Below are 26225 nucleotides of genomic sequence, written 5' to 3'. Positions count from 1 at the left end.
ACTACATACTACATTTTGGCCAAATCAGTACGTACTACTAGTATAGTATGCGGTTTCGAAAACAGCCAAACAGTCCCTTTAAAAGAGCCGGCTCTTTGGACCGGCTCGTTCACGACCAACACATCACTACCACACTTGTTGCAGGGTGTGCATCTAGGGTGTATGGGTTGCATTACCAGACTTTAAATAAAGTTTTGTTCACACTTCTCCAGCAGATGGTGCACTTCTCTTCATACTTTATTTAGCCCTTTGCAAGCATAAAGGCAGACACAGTAGCCTTGTGATGAATTATATTCCAGACACTTCAAATAGGGCAAACTTTGGTTGAATTAACCAGTATCTATGACTGTGATTGTGACTGTTTGCATGATTGAATAGGAGTGTAGACGGTGAGATTTTGAGGCTCCACCGTGGATAAGCATCCACACAGCTCCTGCACAGACAGGCTGCACAACACATCATCCCTCTGAAGCCAGAGGAGAGGAGGAGCGCAGAGAGGCAGAGCAGCAGGTCTCCGACATGGCTAAAGAAGGAGCAGATATGACAGAGGAGACCGAGTACATGATAGACAAAAACGTGCTGAAAGAACCGGAAAACGTGGAGTCGTCCGGCTGCAGCGATGCTAAAGAGATGCGCGCGGTCATCCTGGCAGGTTTTGGAGGTCTAAACAAACTCAGAGTGACCAAGAAGGCGATGCCCGAGCCTCAGGATGGAGAAGTGAAGATACGCGTCAAAGCATGGTAAAATATACATCAACATATTATCAGTGATGCATTTTACAGCTATGTATTAATGGACTGTAATGTGGCCTCCTTGTTTTGCATGCCCACGCTTCATTGTATTTCTGTGTATGAACGCTGCTGAATGTTTCTGGGAGAAATTTCGCAGTTATAAAGCCACAGGTCTTTTTCTAGTGCAGCAGGTTGGCTGGCTGGCTGGAGCACAATTCATATACCAGGCAAACTGTTGTCAAGCAAACCAGCATTTTTCAGGCAGATTTTAGTCATTTTAAAATCATCATTTCTGTTTGATAATAGCATGCATTTACAAATGATTGTTTATAGCTCATTACTGCAGAAGATTACAGCTATGTCAAATTCAAAGTTAGAAAATATAGTTTTTTTGTACATTTAGTTCAAAGTCTTTTTATTGGTATTCTGTACAAAATCCAATAAATCACAGAAATAATTGTATAAACAAATTATACGCCCCCATCCCTATACGAATATTACTGCACCATTAAATAAGCAGAATTAATTTCATAAACAATTACATTAATACATATACATGAATGAAACATATACAAAGAAAAAGGAAATGACCAAAAACACAAAAAGATAAGTAAATTAAAATAATAATAATAAATAAATTTTAAAAAAACAACAACAACAACTAAGTATAAGTTGTGAATTATATGTAATACGGGGTCAGCAGTTTAAAACTTCAATGTCAGTGGTATCCATTTTTTCTACATAGATTAAAAAAAGTCTCCATATAGCATAACATTTCTGAGCACACCCTCTTGTAGTATAGCGAATCTTCTCCAGTACCAAATGATGTGTGAGATCTTCAAACCACATCCTAAAGGTTGGAGGAAACTTCTCTTTCCATTTAAGAAGTATAAGTCGTCTAGCTAAGAGAGATGCAAAAGCTATCATATTCTTTGCCTGGCGACTAAAATGTAAGTCTTGTGGTGCTACTCCAAATACTGCAGTGATAGCACAAGGTTCTACGGGTACTTCCAAAACATCTGAAAAGGTTTTAAATATTGACTGCCAGAAACTATTTAGTTTTGGACAGAAAATATAGTTTAATAGAGAATGCCTTGTATTCACAGGGGAATAGCCAGTGATTAATAATAATGATATAAATTGAGCAATCCTTAAATTTCACAACAGCTCATACTAAGTATTTGTATTATTGATTTAATAGCTGTCAGTGGGTAGAAACAGATGCATGAATCAGAAGGATTTAATGTCAACATTTTGTAAGGTTTGTCTATTTATTCTTTCTTGCAGTGGCTTGAATTTCCTGGATCTGATGGTACGTCAGGGGACTATTGATAATCCTCCGAAACCTCCTCTTGTGCCTGGGTTTGAATGCTCTGGAATAGTAGAGTCAGTAGGTGAAAACACACCAGGATTTGAGGTTAGTGACATGAAGGATTGTAACTCTGTAATGCGAGTGAATGTTGTCTGTTTCTGAGCAACCAAATCTGCATCAACAGAAGTAGAAATGTGCTGTAAGCCTAATAATGAGCTACCCATTAATCAATCCATAATGTACTAACAACTGCTTGTTTCTCATTAGTGTTTATATAGAGTGTCAGCTTGTTATCCGGCTACTCTAACATGTTTCTTTCAGATAGGCGACAGAGTTATGGCTTTTGTCAATTACAATGCCTGGGCAGAAGTTGTTTGCACACCGGTGGATTTTGTCTACAAGATGCCAGAGGAAATGACTTTTGCTGAGGCTGCTGCCTTCTCCCTGAACTTTGTGGCGGCCTATATGATGCTCTTTGAGGTCGCCAATCTGCGAGAGGGGATGTCAGTGTTGGTTCACTCAGCAGGAGGTGGTGTAGTAAGTCCATTTCTTTTATGACTATTGCACACTTCTTCATCCAATTCTCATTATAACTGACAGGCTCCAAATGGCTCTAGAGAGGCCATTCGCGTTTTTGCGTCGGCCACCGTAGCTCTCCAACATGCTTGGCACACGGGCGAGGCTTCAGTTGGTTGCAATCTCCTAACCTCACCGTTAGATACCGCCAGATCCTACACACTGGACCTTTAAGTAAGTAGCCGTGTAATAAGCAGGATAATATACAGCTAGCAGGTCATTGTTGTGAAATAAACCCCTTCAGGGCGATGCAAGATCCCGACGCAAAGCCGCATCTGTCGGGGTTTATTTTCCAACAATGACCGGCTCGCTGTACATTATCCCTTACATATGGAGCTGGTCCTCTTCAGGGAGCCGGTCGCCAAGTTTCTACGGTCCCGGGATATCACGGTGAGGACATTTTCCCACCGGTTAATAAACTTGTGACAACACCGGTGTTACCGATTACACCGGACATTTTACAAGAAAGGATGACGCTCAATATAAGTAGAGCGCTTACTTTGATCTTTAACGTTGGATGGCTGTGTGTCTGGCCTCTCCGGTCCAGCTTTTGCTGCGAGGCTGCAGGTTTCCACCTGGAGCCGCTGCGCCGCGCACACGGGCTGTGACCGCTCCGTCCTCCGCACGGCGATTACGTCATTAACGTTATGGTTCCCTTATAGCATTGAGTTTAAATCGGAAATATTGCCAATTGGCGCTTTTGCTTTTCTCTTTGACACCAAATCCTCCGCCATCGTCTTGTCTGTCAACTCTCTCCTACTACTCCATACGGAGCAGACACTTTCACTTTCAGATTGTAGCGTCCGCTGTCCAACTATGTATTGATAACACGCCGCTGATACACCAAAATGAACTGAATGGGTTTTACTAAACCTTCTTGAACATCCTTTTGAGTAATTTAAGATTTGAAATAAATGCATAATTATTCAAAAAACAGTTAATGTTAACTAACGATTTAATTATAATAATACAATGTAGATTTACTACACCACACATCTCATTCTCTATAAATGTCTTTGATTGTTGTCTCATGGTGTACGTGCTGTTGCCTTTGTGTGATCTTGGTATATTTAGAGTTAAACCTCTGTGTTCTCAGGCGTTGATGAATTGTTGCATCTGTTTTGTTATTTTCAGGGTCAAGCGGTGGCTCAGCTGTGCTCCACTGTACCCAATGTCACAGTGTTTGGGATCGCCTCATGTTTCAAACACGCAGCCATCAGAGACTCGGTGACTCACCTCTTTGACAGGAACGTTGATTACATGCAAGAAGTGAAAAAGTAAGCATTGAAGGTTTGTCCGTATTATGATTGATTTGAGGCTGTATTTAGTTCCTCATGGAGTATTTTCACAACAGTCACTTGTTCATGTTAAAAATGAATTTGAAGGCATCATCAGCCATGTGGCATGTTATACATGTACACTAATGTGATGACGTGGACCTCACTGAGAGCAGAGGGTTGTGCAAGGAGACAGATGTTACCTGCTGCCTTATTTGGTCTTGTGTGGCCGTGGTCCCCATGGCAACTCATGGCTCATCTGAGAGAGGAACAGCAGCATTGTGTAGGGCGGAGGTCTGCGCTGGCAATGTGGAACAACTGAGCCAATTAGGGCCGAGCATTGATGCCCTACACATTCCATTCACAACACAGCACGCCGTCATGCCGTTTGCACTACAAAGACACCCCCTTGTAGCAAACACTGCCTGAGTAGTATGATGCAGGTTTACTGCTATTGTGCCGTGATGTTTTCATCTGTTTTTTGAAGCTTTTGATTATTTAGAGAACACCATCCTCTGCTTCAGAAAGCCTTCACAGTAAATTGTGTGGCTACACTGTTGAGTCATTTAATCAGGATACATGCACCATACATGAAACATGCTGTATTATTTTATTTTTCAGATTATAATAATACATATTTTTTTTCACGAGCACTGATTGTCTCATGTTTTCTGCCTACATATCAACAGTGGTAGTGGATTAATATGCCTTTCATGTCTCTGGCCCGCACATTCTTCTCAGGATCAAGAGCAAAGTACAATTAAATTAGTCTTTTTACAAAAGGCAAAAACCATGGGAATCACAAGACCACCAAGCAGTTCAGCCAAGCAGGTGTCCAGGGCCACAAGGCAGAAAGTAGTCGCCTTGATTAGAACATGCCTTTCATTCTTTCATGTCCGTGTCTTTAACAAGTCTCATTATGGCAAACCTTTTTGTCTGATTGATTCTGTGTGTGATCATTAAACCTTTGTGTAACATTATAGAAAGCATGTTACTGATGAGGAGTTGTTGTGGGCATTGCATAACATCAAGTTCTTTATAAGAAAACTGTAGGCAGAGTCAAAACAAAATAACGTGGGCCGTATACTGCAACTTTTTCTCAGAGTAATACTCCAGAGAATCGATACTCATAACTTATGAATCCATGATTGGATGAAACCTGAAGCAGCTCCAGAGTGTGACTCACACAGACTGAATATATGGACTTATAGAATACAGTTTTGCTCTTTTACATTTAGTGCTCACAGTCGTAAATAAGGTAATACAGCCACATCACTGTAAATGCATGAAGCTGACGTCTGATTTAGAGCTGCAATGATAAATTCATTAATTGATTAGTTGTCAACTATCAAATTAATCTGCAACCATTTTTAATAGTAGAAAAAATTCTCTGATTCCAGCTTCTTAAATGTGAATGTTTTCTGGTTTCTTTACTCATCTATGACAGTAAACTGAATATCTTTAAGTTGTGGACAAAACAATGATTGACATTTTTCACCATTTTCTGACATTTTATAGACCAAACAACTAATCGATTAATCAAGAAAATTATCTGCAAATTAATTGGCAATGAAAATGATTGTTAGTTTCAGCCCTACTACAATGTATCTCAGCTAAAAGCTGAAACGGTTAGTCGATCAACTGATTAGTCGATACAAATGAATCTGCAAATATTTTACGGCTACAGCAAATTTTCATTACTGATTAATCTGCTGATTATTTGGACATAGAATGTCAGAGAATAATGAAACATGCCCATCACCATTTCCTAACGTCAACGGTGATGTCTTTAAATTGCTTGTTTATTATTATATAATGTTAAGAAAAGCTGAAAATGCTCACCTGTATATCTGGAACCAGGGAATTAAAAAACAGTTTGTTTTTTAGCTTAAAAAATGACTCAAACTATTAATCATCAAAATAGTTAGCAATTTATTTTCTGTTAATCAACTAATCATTTAATCGACCAACTAAAGGAACAGTATGTAACATTTCGGGGGCTCTATTAGCAGAAATGGAATATAATATTCATAACTATGTTTTCATTACTGTATAATCACCTGAAACTAAGAACGTTGTGTTTTCGTTAGCTTAGAACGAGCGCTTCATATCTACATAGGGAGCAGGTCCTCTTCATGGAGTCCACCATGTTGCTTCGCCATGTTTCTATAGTAGCCCAGAACGGACAAACCAAACACTGACTCTAGAGAGAGCCTTTCATGTTTTTATATTATATTATATTTTATATTAGGCCACCGTGGTTCTCCAACACGCTTGTGAAACTGCGGTAACGTGAGCCACCGTCTGACTTCCGTTGCTGCTAAAGTAGTGTTATTATGGTAAGGATGGCCTCTGTGCGAGGTGAACGGCGTTACCATGGTTTTGCACTCGGCGCCTCACGCTACCGCACTCTTGGAAAGGAAGGAGTGAGCGGAGGGGTACTCAGTTGGTTGCAATCTGCAACCACACCACTAGATGTTACCAAAAATCCTACACACTGTACCTTTAACTAAGACATCAACTTGGGCTCTGGGAAACGGTGTTGGGCATATTTTAAAATTTTTTGACATTTGATGGACCAAACAAATTTTTTAATTGAAAAAAGCATTAGTTGCAGCTAATGTTGAGACTAAAGAATTAGTAAAGTAGATTATATAAATCCTTTTTTCCCGTGGACCTCACCTTTACTTTGTTCTTCATGTTTTAGGATTTCTCCAGAGGGAGTAGACATCGTATTGGACTGCCTGTGTGGGGAGAACACAGCGAAAGGCCTGACTCTGCTGAGGCCTTTGGGAACCTACATACTTTATGGTGGGAACAGTATTTATGCTTTCCATTTAGTACTTTCAAAGTGGAAATAACTAAAAACGCAGTGTATTTGTGTGCAGTCAAATTTTTGTCGATTTGCTTCAAGTTAATATTAGCAGTTAAAGGAATAGTTTGACAATTTGGGAAACACGCTTATTTCTTGCCGAGGGTTATATGAGAAGATTGATACCACTCTTACATCTGCAGGTTTCAACGTTGATGTTTCTTTTTTCCATTTGCCTGATCGGTCGAGTGGGTCAGAAATGTACTTGCCCAAAGTCAGTTTTTACTTGCCCCTACACAAATTGTTTTATTTATTTGCGGTTATCAAATAACAACAAAGACCAAAGTTAATTAATCTGGAGTTTCACCCACATCCTCTAACGCCACCCAACTAAACTCTAAACTAAACTAAGCGCTTCAGCCTTCAGCTCATAAACTTTCAACTCATAAACGCCAATTTCTCGCGAGTGCCCGATCGTTACTGTGATGGAATTTTACATTAATTCCTCTCTTCTTGGTCGGGAGGTCAGAGTGTTTGTCAGAGTGTCCCTCTGTTGACATTATTGGGTTGGAGTCCTGTCTAGAGGAGCCACCGTTATCTGTACAGCTGGGTCTGTAGTGGAGACCGTAGAGCCAGTCACTAGGGCAACCAGGGTCAGAGATGCCAGAGGAACGGAGTAAGTCAAAACATGATAAGGGGTAAGACACTGAGCACCAGGAAGGGAGGGCAGAGTTGTGAGGCCTTCACGCAGAGAGCACCTCAATGTGGAGACCTGACAATTGTTCCTTGATCAAGCTTCAATAAACCTTCTTTGTAAGACATCATCAGCTCCGGGACCTCTTCCTTCCTTAAGTTAACTTGTGCATCAATTATTCCATCACAGTTACTGCGCATGTGCGACTCTCATCAGAGATGTGAAGGAAGCGAGATGGCTCACGCCTTAGCTACTTCTATCATCAGCTCCGGGTAGCGTAGCTTAGCATTAAAGACTGGAAACGGGGAAACAGCTAACCTGGTGACAACAAGACTTCAGGAAATCACTGCTCCACGCCAAGAAATAGTCCGGCACATAACCCTCTGTAAAACGGCTAATTGACGTTTTTACACTTTGGTTTTTGTGCGGATTAAACAAATGAGATAGAACATGTTAATTTGTGAGCTTTAGAGGTGCTTGTAGGTGGATTTTGTTACCTTTGGACAGAGCTAGGCTAGCTGTTTCCCCCTGTTTCCAGTCTTTATGCTAAGCTAAGCTAACCATCTTTTGGCTATATTTTCATTTTTAACAGACAGACATGAGGGTGGTGTTGGTCTTCTTATCTATTGTAACTCTTGGCAAAAAAAGCAAATAAGAGTATTTACCATATGGTCAAACTATTCCATTAAAGACAAGTCTTGAATTCATTACATGTGTTGGCAGCCGGACTGAGTGTGAGACAGCGAGGCTCACTTGAACAAAACGCGCTCCATCCGTAGCCTGCAAACGAAATGTATTGTCCTTCACAACTACTTATCTGATTTCTGTTAATTAGTTTAGTTTGAGTTAAGACTCATGAATCAAGTAACAGCATTAGAGGGAGATTAATTCATTTATTCTTTAGTTATACTGAATATGTGCGAAGGCATGCTTGCATAGATCTAAGGGTCTAAAGGTGCCAACTGTTCCTCCCCCACCTTCACCCATCATGCTTTGTGGCTGCCTGTTATTGACCAGTCACTTCTCTGCCCAGCCTCTTGCACAGCACTCAGCAATCCTTCTATTCTTGTTTTTTCAGGCGCGTCAAACATGGTAACTGGGGAAACAAAGAGTTTCTTCAGCTTTGCAAAATCTGTGAGTCAGAGATGCAGTCTGTTATCAACATCTGAAGGAAACAGTAATGAACATTTCATCATTTCACGGCAAATGAAATGCACACAAATGCGTCACTCGGGATGAACGTGTCTCTCTGTGTTTCTGTTTTTTTTTTTTCCTCCAGTGGTGGCAGGTGGAGAAGGTGAACCCTATTAAACTATACGAGGAGAACAAAGTCATAGCAGGATTCTCGCTCCTCAACCTCCTCTTCAAACACGGGAAATGTAGTCTTGTGAAATCTGTGATGGACAAGCTCTTGCGTCTCTATGATGAAAAGAAGATCAAGCCGGTAGTGGACTCCCTATGGGCGCTGGAGGAGGTAAGACCCCGGGGGGATTGGAGCGTGTAAGACAGTGAATGATGAGCAAATTTAAAATGATCTGATTGCAGTGGTTATATAAATGGAGATGCTAGGTTTAAGATTCAAGAGAAGATTTTATGCAAACATCTTGGACAGCGTTTAATCTGTTGTTTGTCACTGCTGCTTTCTGTGGGACATTGTCAGCTGTTCTTGGACATTCTTCCACAGATGGTGGGTAGGTTGCATCTTACTGTTCCACGATTATTTCACACCAACACAAAGCCCAACAAGCCATACGTCAATCACTTCACTTTCGATTTCTACAAACTCTTTAAGTCTCCATTTATCTGTGGTTATTCCATTTCTGGGGAATATTTGTACAGTACACCTGCACATACCTATTCTCATCACAAAAGCCACTTTTCACAAAGGCCACAACAAGTTTTAGTGCAATGTGTGCTTGCTTAGGTCTTGAGCTTGCTCAGGACCATTGACTGTATATAAGAAGGAGTGACCTTGACGTCACCCATTGGTTTGTGGACTGCCGTTTTGAAGCCTTGAGTTCAGCATTTTGGTCGGCACCATCTTGTTTTTTTGCAACCAGTAGTGACACGAGAGGGTGGAGCTATGTACAACCGAACGCTGAATAAGACGTTTTCAGGCGACCAAAAACGTTACAGTTAACTTTCATGAACTGAAAACACACTGTGAAAGGATTAAAGTTGTAAGACGAGAACACAGACAACTCCTAGACCGGACAACGCCGTGATAGAGACCTGTCAATCAAAAGGTAGCCACGCCCTAAAGCATCCCCTGCTTTATGGTCTATTTGACTCTAAATGGGACCATAATTTACTAAATGAACATCATGCTGTATTGAAGAAGACTTGAAACTAGCGATTGAGACCATAAACTCATGTTTACAATGTTTACTGAGGTAATAAGTAGGGTCATTTTCTAATAGACTTCTATACAATCAAACTTATTTTTGCAACCAGAGGAGTCGCCCCCTGCTGGCTATTAGAAAGAATGCAACTTTAAGGCACTTCAGCATTGGCTTCACTTCTATCCACTTCTCTCATCACCTACAAGCACCTCGATCTCTGTGTCAGAATGAATAATTTTCTTGGTTTCCCTCTCAGTAGTCACCGTGATTCATGAAAAACATTTATGAGGTGTAGAGGGCGGGATATGAGGCTGATCCACATGTGCACATTTCCAGGTGGACTGTGATTTATAAAGGGAACATTGTCTGCAGGTGTGCGTACCGCAGTTTAATAAGTCCGATTTTTTTTGGGAGCACGCCATTTTTGACTTTTGTGCGAACGGACATTTTTAGTATGGATCCTACAGACTGTTTTATAAATGAGACCCCTGATCATTACAGTTTGAATACTACATTTTTTCCCCAGGTTCAAATGAAAATTAAGATATTTTGAATAAAAAGTGACAGAGTGCGCTTGATTGATTAGCTGCACCTGAGATGGGAGGAGCTACACCTTTGATTTGTTTTTTTGGTTTATGAAGTTTGGTGACGTAATGTAATTCTGACATAGCTCTGCACAAGTTCAACCTGAGCAGGCGTCTAATTAGCTGGAATAAGTGAAAACATCTGTGTGTGCGTGCACTGTGCAGGGCCTTTACATTGGGCACTTTTGCACCAAACACAAAAAATCAAGGTAATGTACATGAAATAAATAATAGAGCTATTTCACGGCAGACAAAAAAATGTGTTAACGATGTCTCAGTGCTTTTCCTGCTATCACATATAAAAAATGTCTGAAGGTTTATCTCTGGCAGCCGGCCATATCTTTCATGAGCCACAACTATAGAGTCGAAAGGATAAAAGCTGCTGTCTGTGGTAATGAGGGTTTATCTCCATTTCCAGTGGCTCCATATTACTGTACTCATGGTACCATTAAACATTAAGCCAGAGACATTTGGGAAATGAGACGGTGCACTGGGAGTCAGTTTCCTGTATCTGTGTCACGTGGGTTTCACCACTGCCCCGCCCCTTTAGGGTCTAGTGGTATGTCCTGAGTCTATTAACTAACCCTGATCTCTGATTTGTTCCCCTGCCATGTCCTTATAAAGATATAATTGAAGGGCTTTTTGGCTCCAAGCTATAGACCAGACCAGCATTGCGTCATCGCCGAGGCTGCGCTCCCGTTTTGGGGAAAGAATCTCGCCGTCACAGGAGAGAAAATGATGAAAAGCTGTTGTGTAGCGGGTTAACCGACGCTTTCACACTGAGATTTGAGGCACATACGATACGTGAATACTCACTGTCAGTGTGGTAAATGGCTAAATGATGCCGGTTACACTCAAGCCCCCAGGAAGAGCGCCGGTCATTGATGCCAATTTTCGTAGTGGCAAAACGGTACTACAACTTCTGTGTCCGTCCGCTGAGTTACAGACGTCTCTTTCCCAATGCAAGTCCATGGAAAAAGTCTTTTTGGGTCCAATGGCATCACGTGACGGACACAGAAGTTGTAGTAACACCGTTTGGCCACTACGAAAATTGGGATCGACGACCGGCATAAAGTTTTACCTGAAAGCGATTTGCCTGATTGTTCCCATCAGTGATGTGAGAATGCATCTAACACATCCTCACACACCCTCTTTACACGTAAATGTTGGAAATTTTTCCACATCCAAAAAATTTGAGGCAGCGCAGGTAATCGATCACGAGACGCTAGTAACAAGTCATTCTGAACTTTATATCTACAGTCAGAGACAGAGAACAGGCTGATGAAATGATCTTCTGATTTTCATTTCTCATGGGAAACTCCCCCGCTACTGATCGTCATTAAACTTTGGGAGCTTTGTCAGGCCATTCACTGGAACCATTGCCCATGAGGAATCTCATTAGAGGGGAGGATGGCGTGGGATGTAGTGTCAGGGGCACAGCCTGCCTCGTCTGTTCATATGCCTGGACGGAGAATTCAGAGGGCATTAGTTTACATGTTGTTGTTTCTGTGGAGAACGTGCGTGACCAAAACAGAATAACTGGAGCACCAGCAGTTTTAGTTAGGAAAAAATGAATCTGTCTCTTTCACCTAGGAGTCCCAACATAAATAAATACTATTTAAAAAATAAAATAAAAGTGAGCCTACATAGAGTATCTCACAGAGATTGTTTGAAAGTACCAGGAAAGCACCATTACACCAATGCCAGTGGATCTCACTCCCTCTCGCTACCTAGCAGCAAAGTGCTGGACAAGTTTCTGACCTATTTTTGCTCTTGGCTTGATATCCGCTATTTCTTTTAGCAAATGAACGCTTGTGACACAATGGCTTCCAGACAAAGAGGCACATTCAGTTGTGTCTTTGTGTGGACTGTAATGAGAAAGCAAGATATGACATCCCGAGTAATCTTTTGTGATGTGTGAATTTTTTCTCAACACAATTGAGTCAGACGAGCTTTAATGAGTAGCATTATTAGTGTTTCATTGTTTCCAGGTTTTGACCTGCTAGGTGTAGAGAAAATGTCACAGTAAATTCATTCAGTGAGTTCATTCTTTTCATGCAAATACAAACCATGTAGACTCCACTTGGACCCTACTATTATTTGATCTTTGGCGTGCAGGGTTGTTATACAGTAGTAAACTAAAACTGAAACTATAAATGAAAATAAGCAGTGAAAAATATTTTTAGTAAACTAAATAAAAACTATATCCTTTAAGAAAAACCCAAACTAAACTGAAACTGTATTGCCTGGGTAAAAAACTAATAAAAATGAACAAATTAATTCCAGTTTTAGTTTTTTAACTACTCACAACCGAAAAAAGGAGACAAATGAATTTCCATCAACTCTCGTGACGTTGAACCACAGAAATTGAACTGACTTGACCTTCCAGGAGATGGCGCTATGCCGCAATTGCTTTACATCGGACATTAAAGTAGCACAAAGATTAAACATTAAACATTATGGCCATTCCTACACAGTTTTCCAACTATGTATTTTGTATGTATATTCTGAGACATTATAGCTGGCCCTAACAAAAACAAGCTAAAACTAAATATATAAAAACTAAACCTTTCTGAAAAACAGAAACTAAACTAAAACTAGCAAACGCACTCTGAAAACAAACTAAAACTAAACTAACATGAAATTGAAAAGCCAAAACTAAAATAAAATAAAAACTAATTGAAAATAAGCGTTGTTGGGGTGCTCTACATCGATGGCAGATTGAAGCTTTAAAGCTGTGGTGTGTTTTTGAGTTGGAGAAAATCATGAAAATAATTGCAGTTGCCCTACTTCTCCCATTCCTCCACCACCCTGCTCACAGCAATCAGACTGCAGTTGATCAACAACATGGACCAAAGCTCTGATTTTCTTAAACTGACGGTTAACTGGTCAGATCGCTACAGCCTTAAAAGATTCTGACATATTGTCTCACTCAGTTAGGTTCGCCTATCAGTAGAAAGTGGGATGAGATTTAAATTTAAAACAAAATGTCAGCTAATAAAACATATTGCAGACACATGTTTCCACAGACTCCCTGGTGGCAGACGTCCAGACTTCTGTTTGAGTGTATTAAAAGCCCCGCCTGCACTCTTTCTCATGTTAAAATGGTTGCAGTGCATCTACACTACTGTAGGTGTTAACTCTCCTTTATCAGTATAACAGACTTTATGAGTCAGTCATGGTACCATCTGTAATGTTGTCCATAGTTTATAATGTGTTTATTTCTGAGAGAAACACAATTTCTGCTTTACTATGTAATGTTTCATTTAGGTTATTCTAGATTTATATGTTTCTGCTTTCATTGACAAAAAGTCTCACTGCCTAAATCTGTTTGAAAATGGGGAGTCTGGCGTACAGTAGTGAACAATGTGTCTAGTCTTATGTTACATTTAGGTGTTCAATAGGGCTCTCAGAGTTAACGCGTTAACGCAAAATCGTTTTAATGCCACTAATATCTTTAACGCATTAATGCAATCGATCTTCCGTAGGTTGTAGCGGGATCAGTTTTAAAGCTAGAGTGAAGAGACTGGCATCATATGGAACTAAAAAATCCTTAGGAATCAGGAATCCATTGGTACCAACCATGTCATACTAGCTTTTTGCAAAGGAGGCTAAATAACGCTCCAAACTTGCGCTAAATGTTGGTGAGGAAAAACTGTCATGGCCATTTTCAAAGGGGTCCCTTGACCTCTGACCTCAAGATATGTGAATGAAAATGGGTTCTATGGGTACCCACGAGTCTCCCCTTTACAGACATGCCCACTTTATGATAATCACATGCAGTTTTGGGGCAAGTCATAGTCAAGTCAGCACACTGACACACTGACAGCTGTTGTTGCCTGTTGGGCTGCAGTTTGCCATGTTATGATTTGAGCATATTGTTTTATGCTAAATGCAGTACCTGTGAGGGTTTCTGGACAATATTTGTCATGTTTTTTGTTAATTGATTTCGAATAATAAATATATACAAACATTTGCATAAAGCAGCATATTTGCTCACTCCCGTGTTGATATCATGTTGAGATATTTGACAAATCTCCCTTTAAGGTACATTTTGAACAGATAAAAAATGTGCAATTAATTAGCGATTAATCGTGATTAATTATTTGAATCGATTGACAGCCCTAGTATTCAATAAATTATCCTTATAACTGTTAGTATAAAGTTATTTCATACTCACATAAATGAATAAAAAATAAACATCTCCATGAGGACATTATGTTTTTCCAGAGCTGAGGACTTTATTATGTTGGTCAAGAAAGTGAATATTAAAATCAGTTGTTTTTGCAGGACGTGACTCACTTTAAAGTCATCATTTATTTATTATTAGAACCCATTTTAGACGGCGGTCTAAAGCTTGTTTATCAAACCACCAATGCAAATTACAGCCTACAATGTCCCTGCACTCACAGGTGAAATGAAGCTGTGTATTTGTGTGCTTCTCTTCTTGGATCAATGCTGCAGGCAGTCAAGTGTTCAATGTGATGTCAAAGTAGCCCCGCAGGGTGAGTCAGCGTCATTTAGTCAGCATTAAGGCTAATCATTTTTCTTGCAGAGTAAGTTTAGATTATGGCTGCTCTGAGGAAATGGTCTTGTGTCTGTAATGACCAAGAAATGGTTGCAAAAGTGTCTTTGTGTGGATTCAGTTGACAAAAGATGTTTTTCAGCAGGTGCTTTCAAATATATTTTCAGTGTTACAGCGGGCTTCCTGTCGGAGAGCTCAATTCATTCACCAGTTTTATCAGCAGAAGTAAAAAGTTTTTCGGCAGCCTTGTTTCTTACATGTTTAGTACACATTTAATACAACATGTTACAGCTATAATCATTAAAAATGCAACTTTTATTCACTGGGCATTTTCCTTTCCTATAAAATGATCCGGATTAGACTTAGTTGTAGTACCAGCCTTATACTGCTTTATAACAAGAACGTTTAGAACTTCTCTGATAATATAAAACAGTCATGCTATTTTTTAGATGTTAAAAGTAAGAGTTATTATTTGATTTATGAGATTTTATTTGTGATATCGCAGTTGATGTATGAATGTATGTTGTCAACAGTTCAGCTTGTTGAAAGTAAGTTGATTGTTGTGTTTTATTCTCAGGTAAAAGAGGCCATGCAGAGAATTCATGACAGAGGCAACATAGGAAAACTCATTCTGGATGTGGAGAAGTCTCCCACCCCGCTGGTAACAGTTTTAATGTGTTTTTTCCAAGTTAATTGTAGGAATGAAGTTATTAAAAAGCTTACATTAATAAACGGGGCTGTTAAGTAGCTCTTGATCTTAAGTGCAATTCTACAAATATTTTTCACCCTGACTTATGCAACAAGCACTTTACATCTTTTACAGTAAGAGCAAGATGATGAATTGATCTCAAAGGCTAAGTCTGTATGCCATCTTATGATATCAACAAGCATAAAATACTATTTATAAGTTGAACAGGAGACAAAACAGACACTTTATATACTTAAAATGTCACTGAACACATTATAAAAGTATGATCTACATTTACAGCTTTCTGTATCTTATATAGTATTATTACCAAATACAAGTAAGACTAAGATAATAAAGTTGATTTAGTTTGATTTGATCAATCTGGATGCCAAATTAATGACAAAAAAACACAAATTATTACATGTATTTGATAGACAGGAGGAAGTTACTGTATGTACGTTAATAGACTGACTATAAGGGTGTGTGTATATAGTATACTGTATATGTAGCAGCGTCATCATGCAGAAACCTACGTCAGGTCACGTTGGAAAAGGTTTTTAGAGGGGCTTGGGAAAATAGCATTTTGACACTAAAACATACATACTTTGACCACAATTTTAAAGTTTGGATTTGAATACATAAGGAACACCACTGGGAAGCTACAGAATGATTTAAAAACCTGAAAGAATTATTAATAATAGAAATAATAATAATAATAATGATAATAATAATAACGGACCCGCCGTTAAACCACACAACTGATTTGCTGGCTGACTCACTGTGTGGTATTTGCTGTTGATAAATTCTTACATTTGACATTTCTGATGCCTACAGCACATTTTCAGGTCAAGACAGGGTCATAAGGAGGCAGCGAGTAGGATTGTTTTATAGCAGTCGTTTCCATGGTGCTCTCAACATCGAACCTAGAAACTCTAATAGATGTGTAGACATGCTCGTATTGAAAGTATAGACCCTGAATACAGCTGCACCTTAGCAGAGTGCAGATATACATACTGTACAGTATGTCAACTCACATCTTCAGCTCTGTTTCTCTGTATGGGGAGCTCAGTATACAGTTAATGACAGCTGAATAATATTTGACCACTAGATGGCCAGCGACAGCACAGAGACCAGCGAGGCAGGAGAGGAGGAAGAGGAGCCAGAGGGAGACAACGACAGCAAGGAGCGAATGCCTTTCATCCATTAAACCCCACCGCAACACGCCTAGAGACTGCACAGATTCACCACAGAGGAACACAACCACACACACACACACGTGTTGTGCAGTATGTATGTATGCATGTGCTGTATGCATGGATGCATGAATGGATGTATGTACAGTATGTCTTTGTGCCTCTTGTCTGTTACCTATTGTTTGTCAGTTGATTTATCAAGCAAATGTTTTGGGTACATGAAGACTAACAACATGTTTGTCACCCAGGCAACAAGTGCAAGTGCCATTCGAAAATATAGTATTATTATATTCTTTTACGGTATTATGAAGTCATGTTATACTAGCCAGTAATGTGAATAGGGTTGTGTCCATTTCACAGTTAATTGCATCTGCCAGTTTGTTGACTGAATAAGCATTTAAGCCTGCTGATTTGCTGTTATCACTTTAAGATTAGTACCCTTAAAGACAGATTTACTGAAGCACACAAGTGTCATACTATAACGAGCTCAACATGTCTAAACGTTTCACAAGATAGTGTAGAGTGGAAACCTCTTATAATGATCACGTCTGTCCGGGTCGAATTGATCACTACAAGCAGATGATTATTATAAACTATTTTTTGTTCTTTATTTCTCATGCAGATTACCTTCGAATTAACATTTGTATATTTATTACATGAATACAAAGTAATGAAAGAGACAGCTTCAGTATTTACTGATTTTTACTGCTATATTATTTTTTGTTCAAATTTAATTACTGTACTGTGTGTAATTCAAATACACTATAATATAGTACAGTACTGTTCATAAAATATAGTTTATTGTTGTTCAAATTATAATTAGGTTATAGCCTAAGACAGCATTGTGCTGTTAACAAATACAGTAACATCAGCCGTGCAAAATACGCTACTAAGCCACAGCTTTGCGACATTTTCAGTGTGTTTCTACATTTTTAACAGGCCTGAAAATAAACCGAATCAATGCCTAGTATAAAAATACAATTTTTATAATATATGATAATATTTTTTCCATAAGTTATCTTGTATGGAAAGACCCCAAATTAACTAGAGGCAAGAGTTGAAAATTAGCAATAGCTATAAACTCTCAGACATCAGTTTCATGCCCTGTATGGGAACTATGTTAAATTGCATCGTCCATATCAAATAAAATTCAATTAAAAAAAATATATACAATTTCAAAAAACACTGAAAGCAGATTTCTTGATTACACTAATTATTATATCTATAAATATTGTTATTTAAACAGCATTTTTATAGGAATGATTCTGAAGCTTTTTGATCCATATAAGCGGTTTCCACTATGATTTTATTCTGGCCTTCCTCAGCGATGACAGCTGTGAAATGAAAGCAACCGATTGACATAAGTTTGAGAAAATGACCAGAATGCTTTTAATACTTCTGACCAAGACAGTGAATTACTTTCTTATGATAATGATGTGTAAGCCACAAGAGGTAGAAAGGTCTGTAGATATTTGCATGATATTTTATTCTTTGGGGCTAACCTTTGTAATATTACGGGATCACCAGTGCCTTTGAGCTACAAACGAGCGTTTGATACTTGAAATGCTTTCCTCGTGTGAAGTTCGCATTGAGCAAACCAACAAAAAAGGTATTTTAGTACGAAAACGGATGCGTAAACTATTAAAAACTCCCCGTCTGATCATATAATTTGTAGTGAGGTGAATCTACGGGGCCACCGGAGCTTTGTTCATGTAGTAAGTTATTGGATTGAGGATGTTTTTCCTCCAAAGTGTATATTCAGAACTTTTACTAAAATACATAACACACAACGCTATACAGCGTTACATTTATCGAAAGGTCACAAACATTTGATAAGAATATACTGTATGTAAATACAAGATAACATGAGATAAATCAATTAATTGAGAATTTTCTTATGGGGAGGATAATGAAGTGGTCAGCCAGACTGCTTTGCTTGTCTGACCAAAGTTGTTTACTTGCTGGTGCCTCACAACAAAAGTGCCATAAGACTCCACCATAAATTATTTTTACAATGAGCTGGTGTATAAAGGCAGGGTGATTTAGGTTTGAGCAACGCTGTGTATAACTTTATTTAACGCCCTCAGCTTTACTCCACATCTGCGAGCATACTTGTCAACCTTCCCGATTTTCATGGGAGACTCAACGTTTTTCATCGCCCTCTAACTGGGGTCACAATTTCTCCCAATTTTGGACAAATGTTCACACCTTTTTATCCCTTTTCATTATCTCAACCTGTTTCTGGCACTGTACAGCGTGTATAAGCCATGCTGTTTCCACCCGGACTGCAATACAGCTACACATAATTTTGTTTACCAGGTGAAGAGAGCTGCTCGCAGTTTGCGCTCTGCTCGCTGCTGGATGCAGCACCCAAAGTTGGGCTTTGCTCGATGCAGCAAAAAGCTGTCGTGTCGCGGTGCAAGCCATTGGAAATAGCAGGGGTTTCAGGGCGCAGTGGTGCCGTTGTCACGTTGTGTCTGGAAGGACCTTCAGTGAGTGAGAGGAGAAAAGGGAAATGGAAAGTATGAGAAAGAAATAGGCCTACTCAAGTAGAGGCAGAAACTGATGAAGCCAGAGATTCACACAAGTTCACACCAGAGGGGGCAATTACTCTGTATTCCTGAGAATTAAAAGTCAAATTAAATAAGTATTTAACATAAACCTGCTGTTGCAGTGTACTTTATAATTATAAGTATTTTGTTATTTCCATTCTTTAAAAGTCACCACAATGCAGGAAACAAAGTCTCTGAAACTCTGGGGGAGGATCCCCAGACCTCCCAACTTTGGTTTCAAAATCCTCCCTATTTTGAGGTCTCAAGGTTGGCAAGTATGTCTGCGAGTTGTTATTGAAATGTAAACAGCTGACAAGGAACAAATGTTCACACTCACATATTCGACGAACATAAACATAAACGACTGATCTGTTTTCATTTTTAATTTATCAAAGTAAAAACAAACTATATTGTTTTCACTATTTTTGGGGCCTTGCTTATTGAGTGTTTTTTTTATACATATCGGCTAATCCCTCTGAATTAGGGCTGGGATATATGGGCAAAATCTTCTATCCTGATGTTGGTCATTTCATATCTGGATAACAAGATATATCAGGATTCTGGTAATTCAATAAATAAATAGTCTATATGAAATAACCACATGGTAAAGCCTATTTTGTATACTCTTGTGTGAATTAAATACTGAGTATTTTCTCATTTTAAGAACTTGAGTGCAAAATGAAAACTGTTTTAATTGAAATTATAGAGAAACAAGAAATGAATATAGCCCTAGAAATAGAAATTATATAGAAAAATATAATAATAATATATAAATAAAAATAATAAATAATATATACGATAGACATTTTTATTATCTCGTCTCGAAATAACTTCTGTTATGATTTGACGCTATATAAAAATAAATTGGATTGAATTGAATTGAATCATTTTGACGATATATATCGTCATATTTCCCAGCCCTAATCTGAATTATTTATTGCTTTACTTGAATTACAAAAATGAAACCAGAGTACACATCAAAAAGTATTTTCTCAAATATAAAAACAGTAAAACAAGTCTTTTGTAGTCATGCCATTTCTAGAACTTAGTAACAGCAAAACGCATGCTTTGAAGCTGAATGATGAACGGTGGAGAGACAGTGTTAACAGGTGTAGAAAAAGTTATTTTAGAAGTTGATTTATAGACTTGGAAGTGAGGATAATGATGTGTAGACACTTTGGAAACACAATTTTGATGCCTTTAATGTCAGGTTTGTTTGTGTGTGTGTGTGTGTGAGAGAGAGAGAGTGCATGTTTTTGAGTGTATTCATATTGCCTTGTAAAAAAAAACGTGTCTAAAGAAGTGTTTAGCACTGTAGTGTGTTCCTTTTAAACTCTGGTTTACCTGTGGTCGTATATTTTTGTCACATTTTCTGTTGTGTACTTTCTTTGAGTACAGCTCTGTTTACTTGAATAAATTTATCTGCAAAGTATTTCGGGATTGTGTTTTTGTCTTGGTTCAGCGTTTGAATTTATTTCACATGATATTTTACACCATCCACAATCTTACATTTTAAGTTGTCCCTCTTCTCCTTTTAAAGCTGCTATTGATCACACTGATGACATTCAGCCACTAGATGTCTCATTCTACCCCGTTCCGTTGCATTCACTTCACAACAAGTCGTTGCCAGTCACTTACCATCAATCTCAGCCATTTAACTGACGACATATCGTCGTTTCACTATTGGCTATGGTTAGAAGTGGGAACCAAAAATCAGATATCTTCCACAGAGATAAACAAAAATTAATTTTGGACCCGCCAACATTTTTTAAATAATTAATTCACAGTATTTGGAAGGAAAAGCCATACTTTTATTCAGCACCTTTCTTAAAGCTCTGCGGATGTATTATTATTATTAAATATTTGTCCACATAAAAATGTTATCAATAAGACCTTTAAATTATTATGTATTTTTTAGCTGATGGAATCAATGAGGAATAAAGTCTTTCACCTGGATTCAAATCATGAGTGAACGTCATGAGAACTTGAGATGTTAAAAATGTTTTTCGGTGTAAATTATGTTTTAAAAATATGAACTATGGTACTAGTATATACTGCACATTCTGCACAATCCCTCAGTTTGGCACCAGGTGGCAACAAAGTCGAGGATTTTCTACAGACAGTGGTTTTAATGCTTTTGTGACACAGAACTGAATATGTGTGAAATATATGCTGCTGTGTAATAATGAATGATTGCGGTCAAACATTCCTCCATTGTACGAATGTTGACCTTTGCCATGATGTCAGGTAGTCACTATAACCAGAGTCAATGCATGTACTGTTGGCAGAACTGCTGCTAACTGAATTGAAGATCGATGTATTTGGCATCTTAATCATGGATTATGAATTGAACCAGAACTGCTGACCCTCATTCTCATCTCTAACTCAGCGTTCGGTGTTAGCCTTGGTTTCATGCGTCTGCCTCGAGATTGAAAGAGAGAAGTGTTAGCAGAGATTGCACACAAGAATGTGCTAATACAGCTTTTTTTTTTACGCTAACTAAACATAGAACTTGGACTCGATACTGGACTTGGACTTGATACTGTCTAAACTAAATAGATGTTACATACAGTACCTCTTCACATCCGTTATGTAACAGTAAACACAAACAAATAATGTGATTTTCATGTATTTTTTTGCTGGAAAACTACACACATGCTCATAGAAATCCATCTTGGCATACATGTGGGTGTACTATTGCAACTAATAAAAACTATCACAGAGTGTTAAATTAACAGCCTTATTTTGTTACATTATTACATATAATATTTCACTTATTTAGTACAGCCTTGAATGAAAGATAATGCTTAAGTGTAGTCTAGTTTTGAGAGGTGTGTTGCTATACTGAGCCTGTATATGCCAAGGGTTTTTCTTATTTAGCTCCCCCCTCCCGTCTGTATACAACATCTCACTCTATAAATAGCTTGGCCTGCCCCTGAGCTGGAAGCTGGACTTTAATAGAAGCTTTATTTTGAAAGGTTATATAACTGCAAGTCTGTGTGATTGAAATATTGAAAAGATATCTACAGTGTATAGCAGGAGCAGTTGCTCTAAATTACCCTTATTAGTGTACATGAATCTTTCACAGGTAGTATCATTTGACAGTTTGTTGACACCATAAGGTTATTTTTCACTTGTTAAAACTGACTTGTAGCAGGGATGGGATGAAGAGCGCTCTGTAATAGTGAAGCAGTCAATGAATTTCCAGTTTGTTTGTGAAATGAAAGGGAACACAGCTTAGTGCACCTTGTCCCAAGTAAATATTTCTCAAAAGCCAGACACAAGGAAATCATTATTTGCCACTCCACCCTTATGCCTCTCTCACCTCCTCCTGCATGTTTGGACAAAAACAGTGGGAGCCAATGCAGGGAGAGTACACACACAGAAGGGCCAGTATATATTGAGATGCCTGCAGTGTTTTTGGTTCCTCTCAAGGCAGTATACAAGGTGTGCCACTGTGTGCTGTCACCGTAGGATCCACTGGCCTCAGACATGGCACGTCTGGCCCTCCCTGTCCTCCTCGTTCTCTGCTTCTCCCTGGTCCACTTCAGCTCCAGCCGTCCATCTCGCTCCAGGAAGGCTGTGTCAGCCCGTCAGTCTGGAGGTATAACTAACTATACACACACAGTTCATATATACCATGCTTAACACTGATGTTTATCTGACCCTGTTTTTCTCGCCTCTTCGCCGAGATGCAGCTGCTGAAGAAGATGATGTGAAGTCCCAGTTTGAGAGGTTGTGGCAGGAGGTGAACTCACTGAAGGAGATGCAGGCGCTGCAGACAGGTAGGTACTGCCCTCACTACATAAAGTAATAGATTACATTCATAAGCATGTAAAAATAGTAAATTATAAATAAATTATGGACCTTTCAAAACAAGGTTACAAAGTGCTTTACAATAAAAGCTTGATAAAAGTAATTAACACGCAGAACTTAAGATCTAAACAAAATAAAATCATAACAATACAAAATAAAATCATATAAATAGTTACAACAATGCACCATCGGTTAAGAAAAAGCCATAATATAAAAGTGAGTCTTTTAAGAGGAGATTTAAAGGAAGATACTGAGTTTGCCTGCCTGAGATCCTCAATTAAGAATGGTTGATTAATAATTTCACTGTGATTTTAGGTTGTATTATAAATATGTTATGGTGCTTCCCTCATTGTTACTTGTTAATTTAGACCACTGAGACGTCATGCAAGAGTGGGGACTTTGCTGAGAGATAACTGGTAACTTATAATAAATACATATATTTTAATCTTCTTATTGTGCTGAGTCACCAGCAGAGGGCAGCAGCACTCATATCAAACATTAGATTATATATTATATTTCAATTTTTTGTTTTTTTTCACTCTTTTGTTTCTCTTTTTTTAAGACTTAATACTGTAAATGTATTTGTTTCTATGAGTTAATTAATATGACTGCATGAATTGCAAACTGTCCATTCCTTCAAGGTGTGTGTCCTTGAGCTGTTGAGGAGGTGTTACTGGTGTTAGGATATTTTTTGTACATACACCAGTAGTTTATTTTCTTGTTTCATTCAAATAGAAAATATAGAAAACTTTTTTATAACAAAAAAAAATCAATATGTTATGTCAGTTCTTTGTGTTTTATTAACAATGCTTTGGTATTCTTAAAATACTTTACTACAGCTAACAATATAAAAAGAAATGACCACAATGCTGTCAATAAACCTGTAAAAATGCAAACCGTGACAAAATAAACATGTAAATATAAATATAAATTTAACTTGAACAAATGTCTTCATGTTAAACTTAATCTAAAACAAAATCTGTTGGAGAAAAAAAGGAGTAAACAAATACAATTTTAAAAAAGATAGTTTTTTGTATAATGTGATATATATATATATATATATATATATATATATATATATATATATATATATACACACACACATATACTGTACATACACACATCACTTTACAGTTCAATTCACTGAAGTAAGTGCTTTGTGTTTTCAGTGTGTCTCCGTGGCATCAAAGCTCACAGGAAGTGTTATCTCACAATTGAGGAACCCAAGCATTACCATGATGCAAATGAAGACTGCATTGCACAAGGAGGAACTCTTGCAACGCCACGGGACATGATGGAGAACAATGAACTAAGGGACTATGCAAAGAGGAGCGCTCCTGGATCCAAGGACTTCTGGATCGGTGTGGCAGACATAGTGAAAGAAGGCCAGTATGTTGATGTCAACAGCCTGCCAGTCAGCTACTTCAACTGGGACCGCACCAAGAAGCAGCCCACAGGAACCAAGAGGGAGAGCTGCGTTGCCCTCTCAGTGGTTGCACAAGGAAAGTGGTACGATGAAGTGTGTCGAAACCTTAAAAAGTACATCTGTGAATTTGTCATTCCCTAAAGGAGACAGAGAGGTTGTTGACAACTTGGTGATCATTTATGCGGGTCATTAATTAAAAATGTGTTGTCAAATATGTGCTCATTCTCAATGGAAACATGAAATTATAACACTCCTTTTATTAAACTGTGTCTCTATGGTTATTAATTAGGTTGCTAATTAGATTTAATACATAGTAGTAACTGTAATCATTAGATACTCAGGTGAAAGGAGATTTCTGTGTGATGACAGATACTAGTTAAATAAACAAGAATGTAATCTTTTGTTGTTTTGTTACAACTATTTATTTTTGTAAATGCACTTTTTTTAAATTACACAATTACTTTTCTGCATTAAGTCTAATTCATTCAGCATCAGTGTACGGTTGTGTACATCACCGGTTCCCAACCTGGGGGTCCTGACACCCACTAGGGGTCGCCAAAGCTTCACAGAGGTCACGAGGCCTTCTTGATTTAAAAGGGTGTAAGACAACTTTTTAAAAAATATATACAGTTGGCCTATATTTCAGCATTTCATGCATTTCTGTGAAGAAAACTAAATGTGTATTAATATTAATTATATAATATTTTTAAAGCTTGATTATTATTTACGGTATACGCTTTAAAATTGTAAAAGTATTAAAACTACCAAAGAGCTAATAGAACAATGGTTGTCAGGGAGAAGAAAACACTGAATTTGCAAAAAAAAAGAAGCCTGATAAGTATGTGTAGTTGTTCGAATTTTTAAAAAAAATACACCATACAGACAGATAATTTTATTAAAAGTTTCTAAAAATAACAGGAAAACACATCTCTGATGCAATACTCACAGGAAATAATCTGCTCAAAATTCATCCAAATCGCTCGTTTAACACAAACTTCCTGCAGTTATTGAGTTCACTATTTGGGTTAATGTACAGTTTATCAGTTTTTCTGTTCTGTTGTTGTTATGCATTGAATATAATATGAAATATCCATAAAATATGTCAGTGGTCGTCAGTTTACGCTGATAGAAAAGTGGTCCCTTAAGGAAAAAGGTTGGGAACCACATAAACACCAGTGAGTTCCCCAGTTTACAACTCTACTGCCGACCACTAAACAGTTCAATCTGAGCAAATGTGGGTGGAGTGATTTGCTCAAGGGTATCATGGAAGTAACAACAAGGTAAGTAATATTCAAACCTTTAGCTACAACTTGACTGTGAGGCCAGAGCAGCATAATGATGAAACTGGAGGTTGAGGCTCTTGAACTCCTTCTCACCCCAAAACCACATTGTGTCTCCAGGCTCAACAGCAGCACTAAAAACAGACTCTCACATGAAAACTATATGATATGAACTATATCTAGAGTCAATACTCCTTACTTGTCTCTGGAATGTGGGAGGAAACACCAAAAATAAACTTGAACAAACACAGAAAGAACATGCAAACATGCAGAAAGGGACTGTTATCTAACCTTGACCCTTCATACTGTGAGATGACAACATGAAATATGTTATTCTTTGGGAATGATCACTTTGGATGTAAAATAAACAGTTTTTAAAATATAAAAAGCGGTCTCTTGGCTCCTGGCCCTGGAGCT

General features: G+C 38.2%; 2 protein-coding genes across 3 annotated transcripts; both read left to right on the top strand.

Moving 5' to 3' along the window:
- The first annotated feature begins 283 nt into the window (after positions 1-283).
- On the top strand, positions 284-18335 carry vat1l (vesicle amine transport 1-like). 2 transcript variants are annotated; one of them, XM_037757530.1, is made up of 9 exons: positions 284-740; positions 2019-2043; positions 2365-2580; positions 3754-3896; positions 6604-6707; positions 8481-8536; positions 8682-8876; positions 15431-15514; positions 16650-18335. In XM_037757530.1, the coding sequence occupies exons 1-9, from the start codon at positions 520-522 to the stop codon at positions 16746-16748; spliced, it is 1143 nt and encodes a 380-aa protein (XP_037613458.1). In that variant the 5' UTR covers positions 284-519; the 3' UTR covers positions 16749-18335. The 2 variants fall into 2 exon arrangements, with proteins under 2 accessions (XP_037613458.1, XP_037613450.1); XM_037757522.1 differs by having other exon boundaries at positions 287-740; positions 2019-2148.
- A 4357-nt stretch (positions 18336-22692) lies between these two features.
- On the top strand, positions 22693-24929 carry clec3a (C-type lectin domain family 3, member A). The gene is made up of 3 exons (XM_037751916.1): positions 22693-22890; positions 22985-23071; positions 24272-24929. The coding sequence occupies exons 1-3, from the start codon at positions 22779-22781 to the stop codon at positions 24667-24669; spliced, it is 597 nt and encodes a 198-aa protein (XP_037607844.1). The 5' UTR covers positions 22693-22778; the 3' UTR covers positions 24670-24929.
- The last annotated feature ends 1296 nt before the right edge of the window (positions 24930-26225 follow it).

The sequence above is a fragment of the Sebastes umbrosus genome, chromosome 2, assembly GCF_015220745.1.
Source record: "Sebastes umbrosus isolate fSebUmb1 chromosome 2, fSebUmb1.pri, whole genome shotgun sequence".
NCBI lineage: Eukaryota > Metazoa > Chordata > Actinopteri > Perciformes > Sebastidae > Sebastes > Sebastes umbrosus.
Note: the sequence above shows the minus strand (reverse complement) of the source record. Positions and strands in the feature narration are given on the sequence as shown.

What these genes read in the sequence shown, in the direction of transcription:
- vat1l (XM_037757522.1), top strand. Translation starts at nt 520, where the DNA reads ATGGCTAAAGAAGGAGCAGATATGACAGAGGAGACCGAGTACATGATA. An exon ending in TACATGCAAGAAGTGAAAAA is followed by an intron (nt 3,897 to 6,603) that starts GTAAGCATTGAA and finishes TTCATGTTTTAG; the next exon opens with GATTTCTCCAGAGGGAGTAG. An exon ending in CCCTATGGGCGCTGGAGGAG is followed by an intron (nt 8,877 to 15,430) that starts GTAAGACCCCGG and finishes TTTTATTCTCAG; the next exon opens with GTAAAAGAGGCCATGCAGAG.
- clec3a (XM_037751916.1), top strand. Translation starts at nt 22,779, where the DNA reads ATGGCACGTCTGGCCCTCCCTGTCCTCCTCGTTCTCTGCTTCTCCCTG. An exon ending in GTCAGCCCGTCAGTCTGGAG is followed by an intron (nt 22,891 to 22,984) that starts GTATAACTAACT and finishes GCCGAGATGCAG; the next exon opens with CTGCTGAAGAAGATGATGTG. An exon ending in GATGCAGGCGCTGCAGACAG is followed by an intron (nt 23,072 to 24,271) that starts GTAGGTACTGCC and finishes TTGTGTTTTCAG; the next exon opens with TGTGTCTCCGTGGCATCAAA.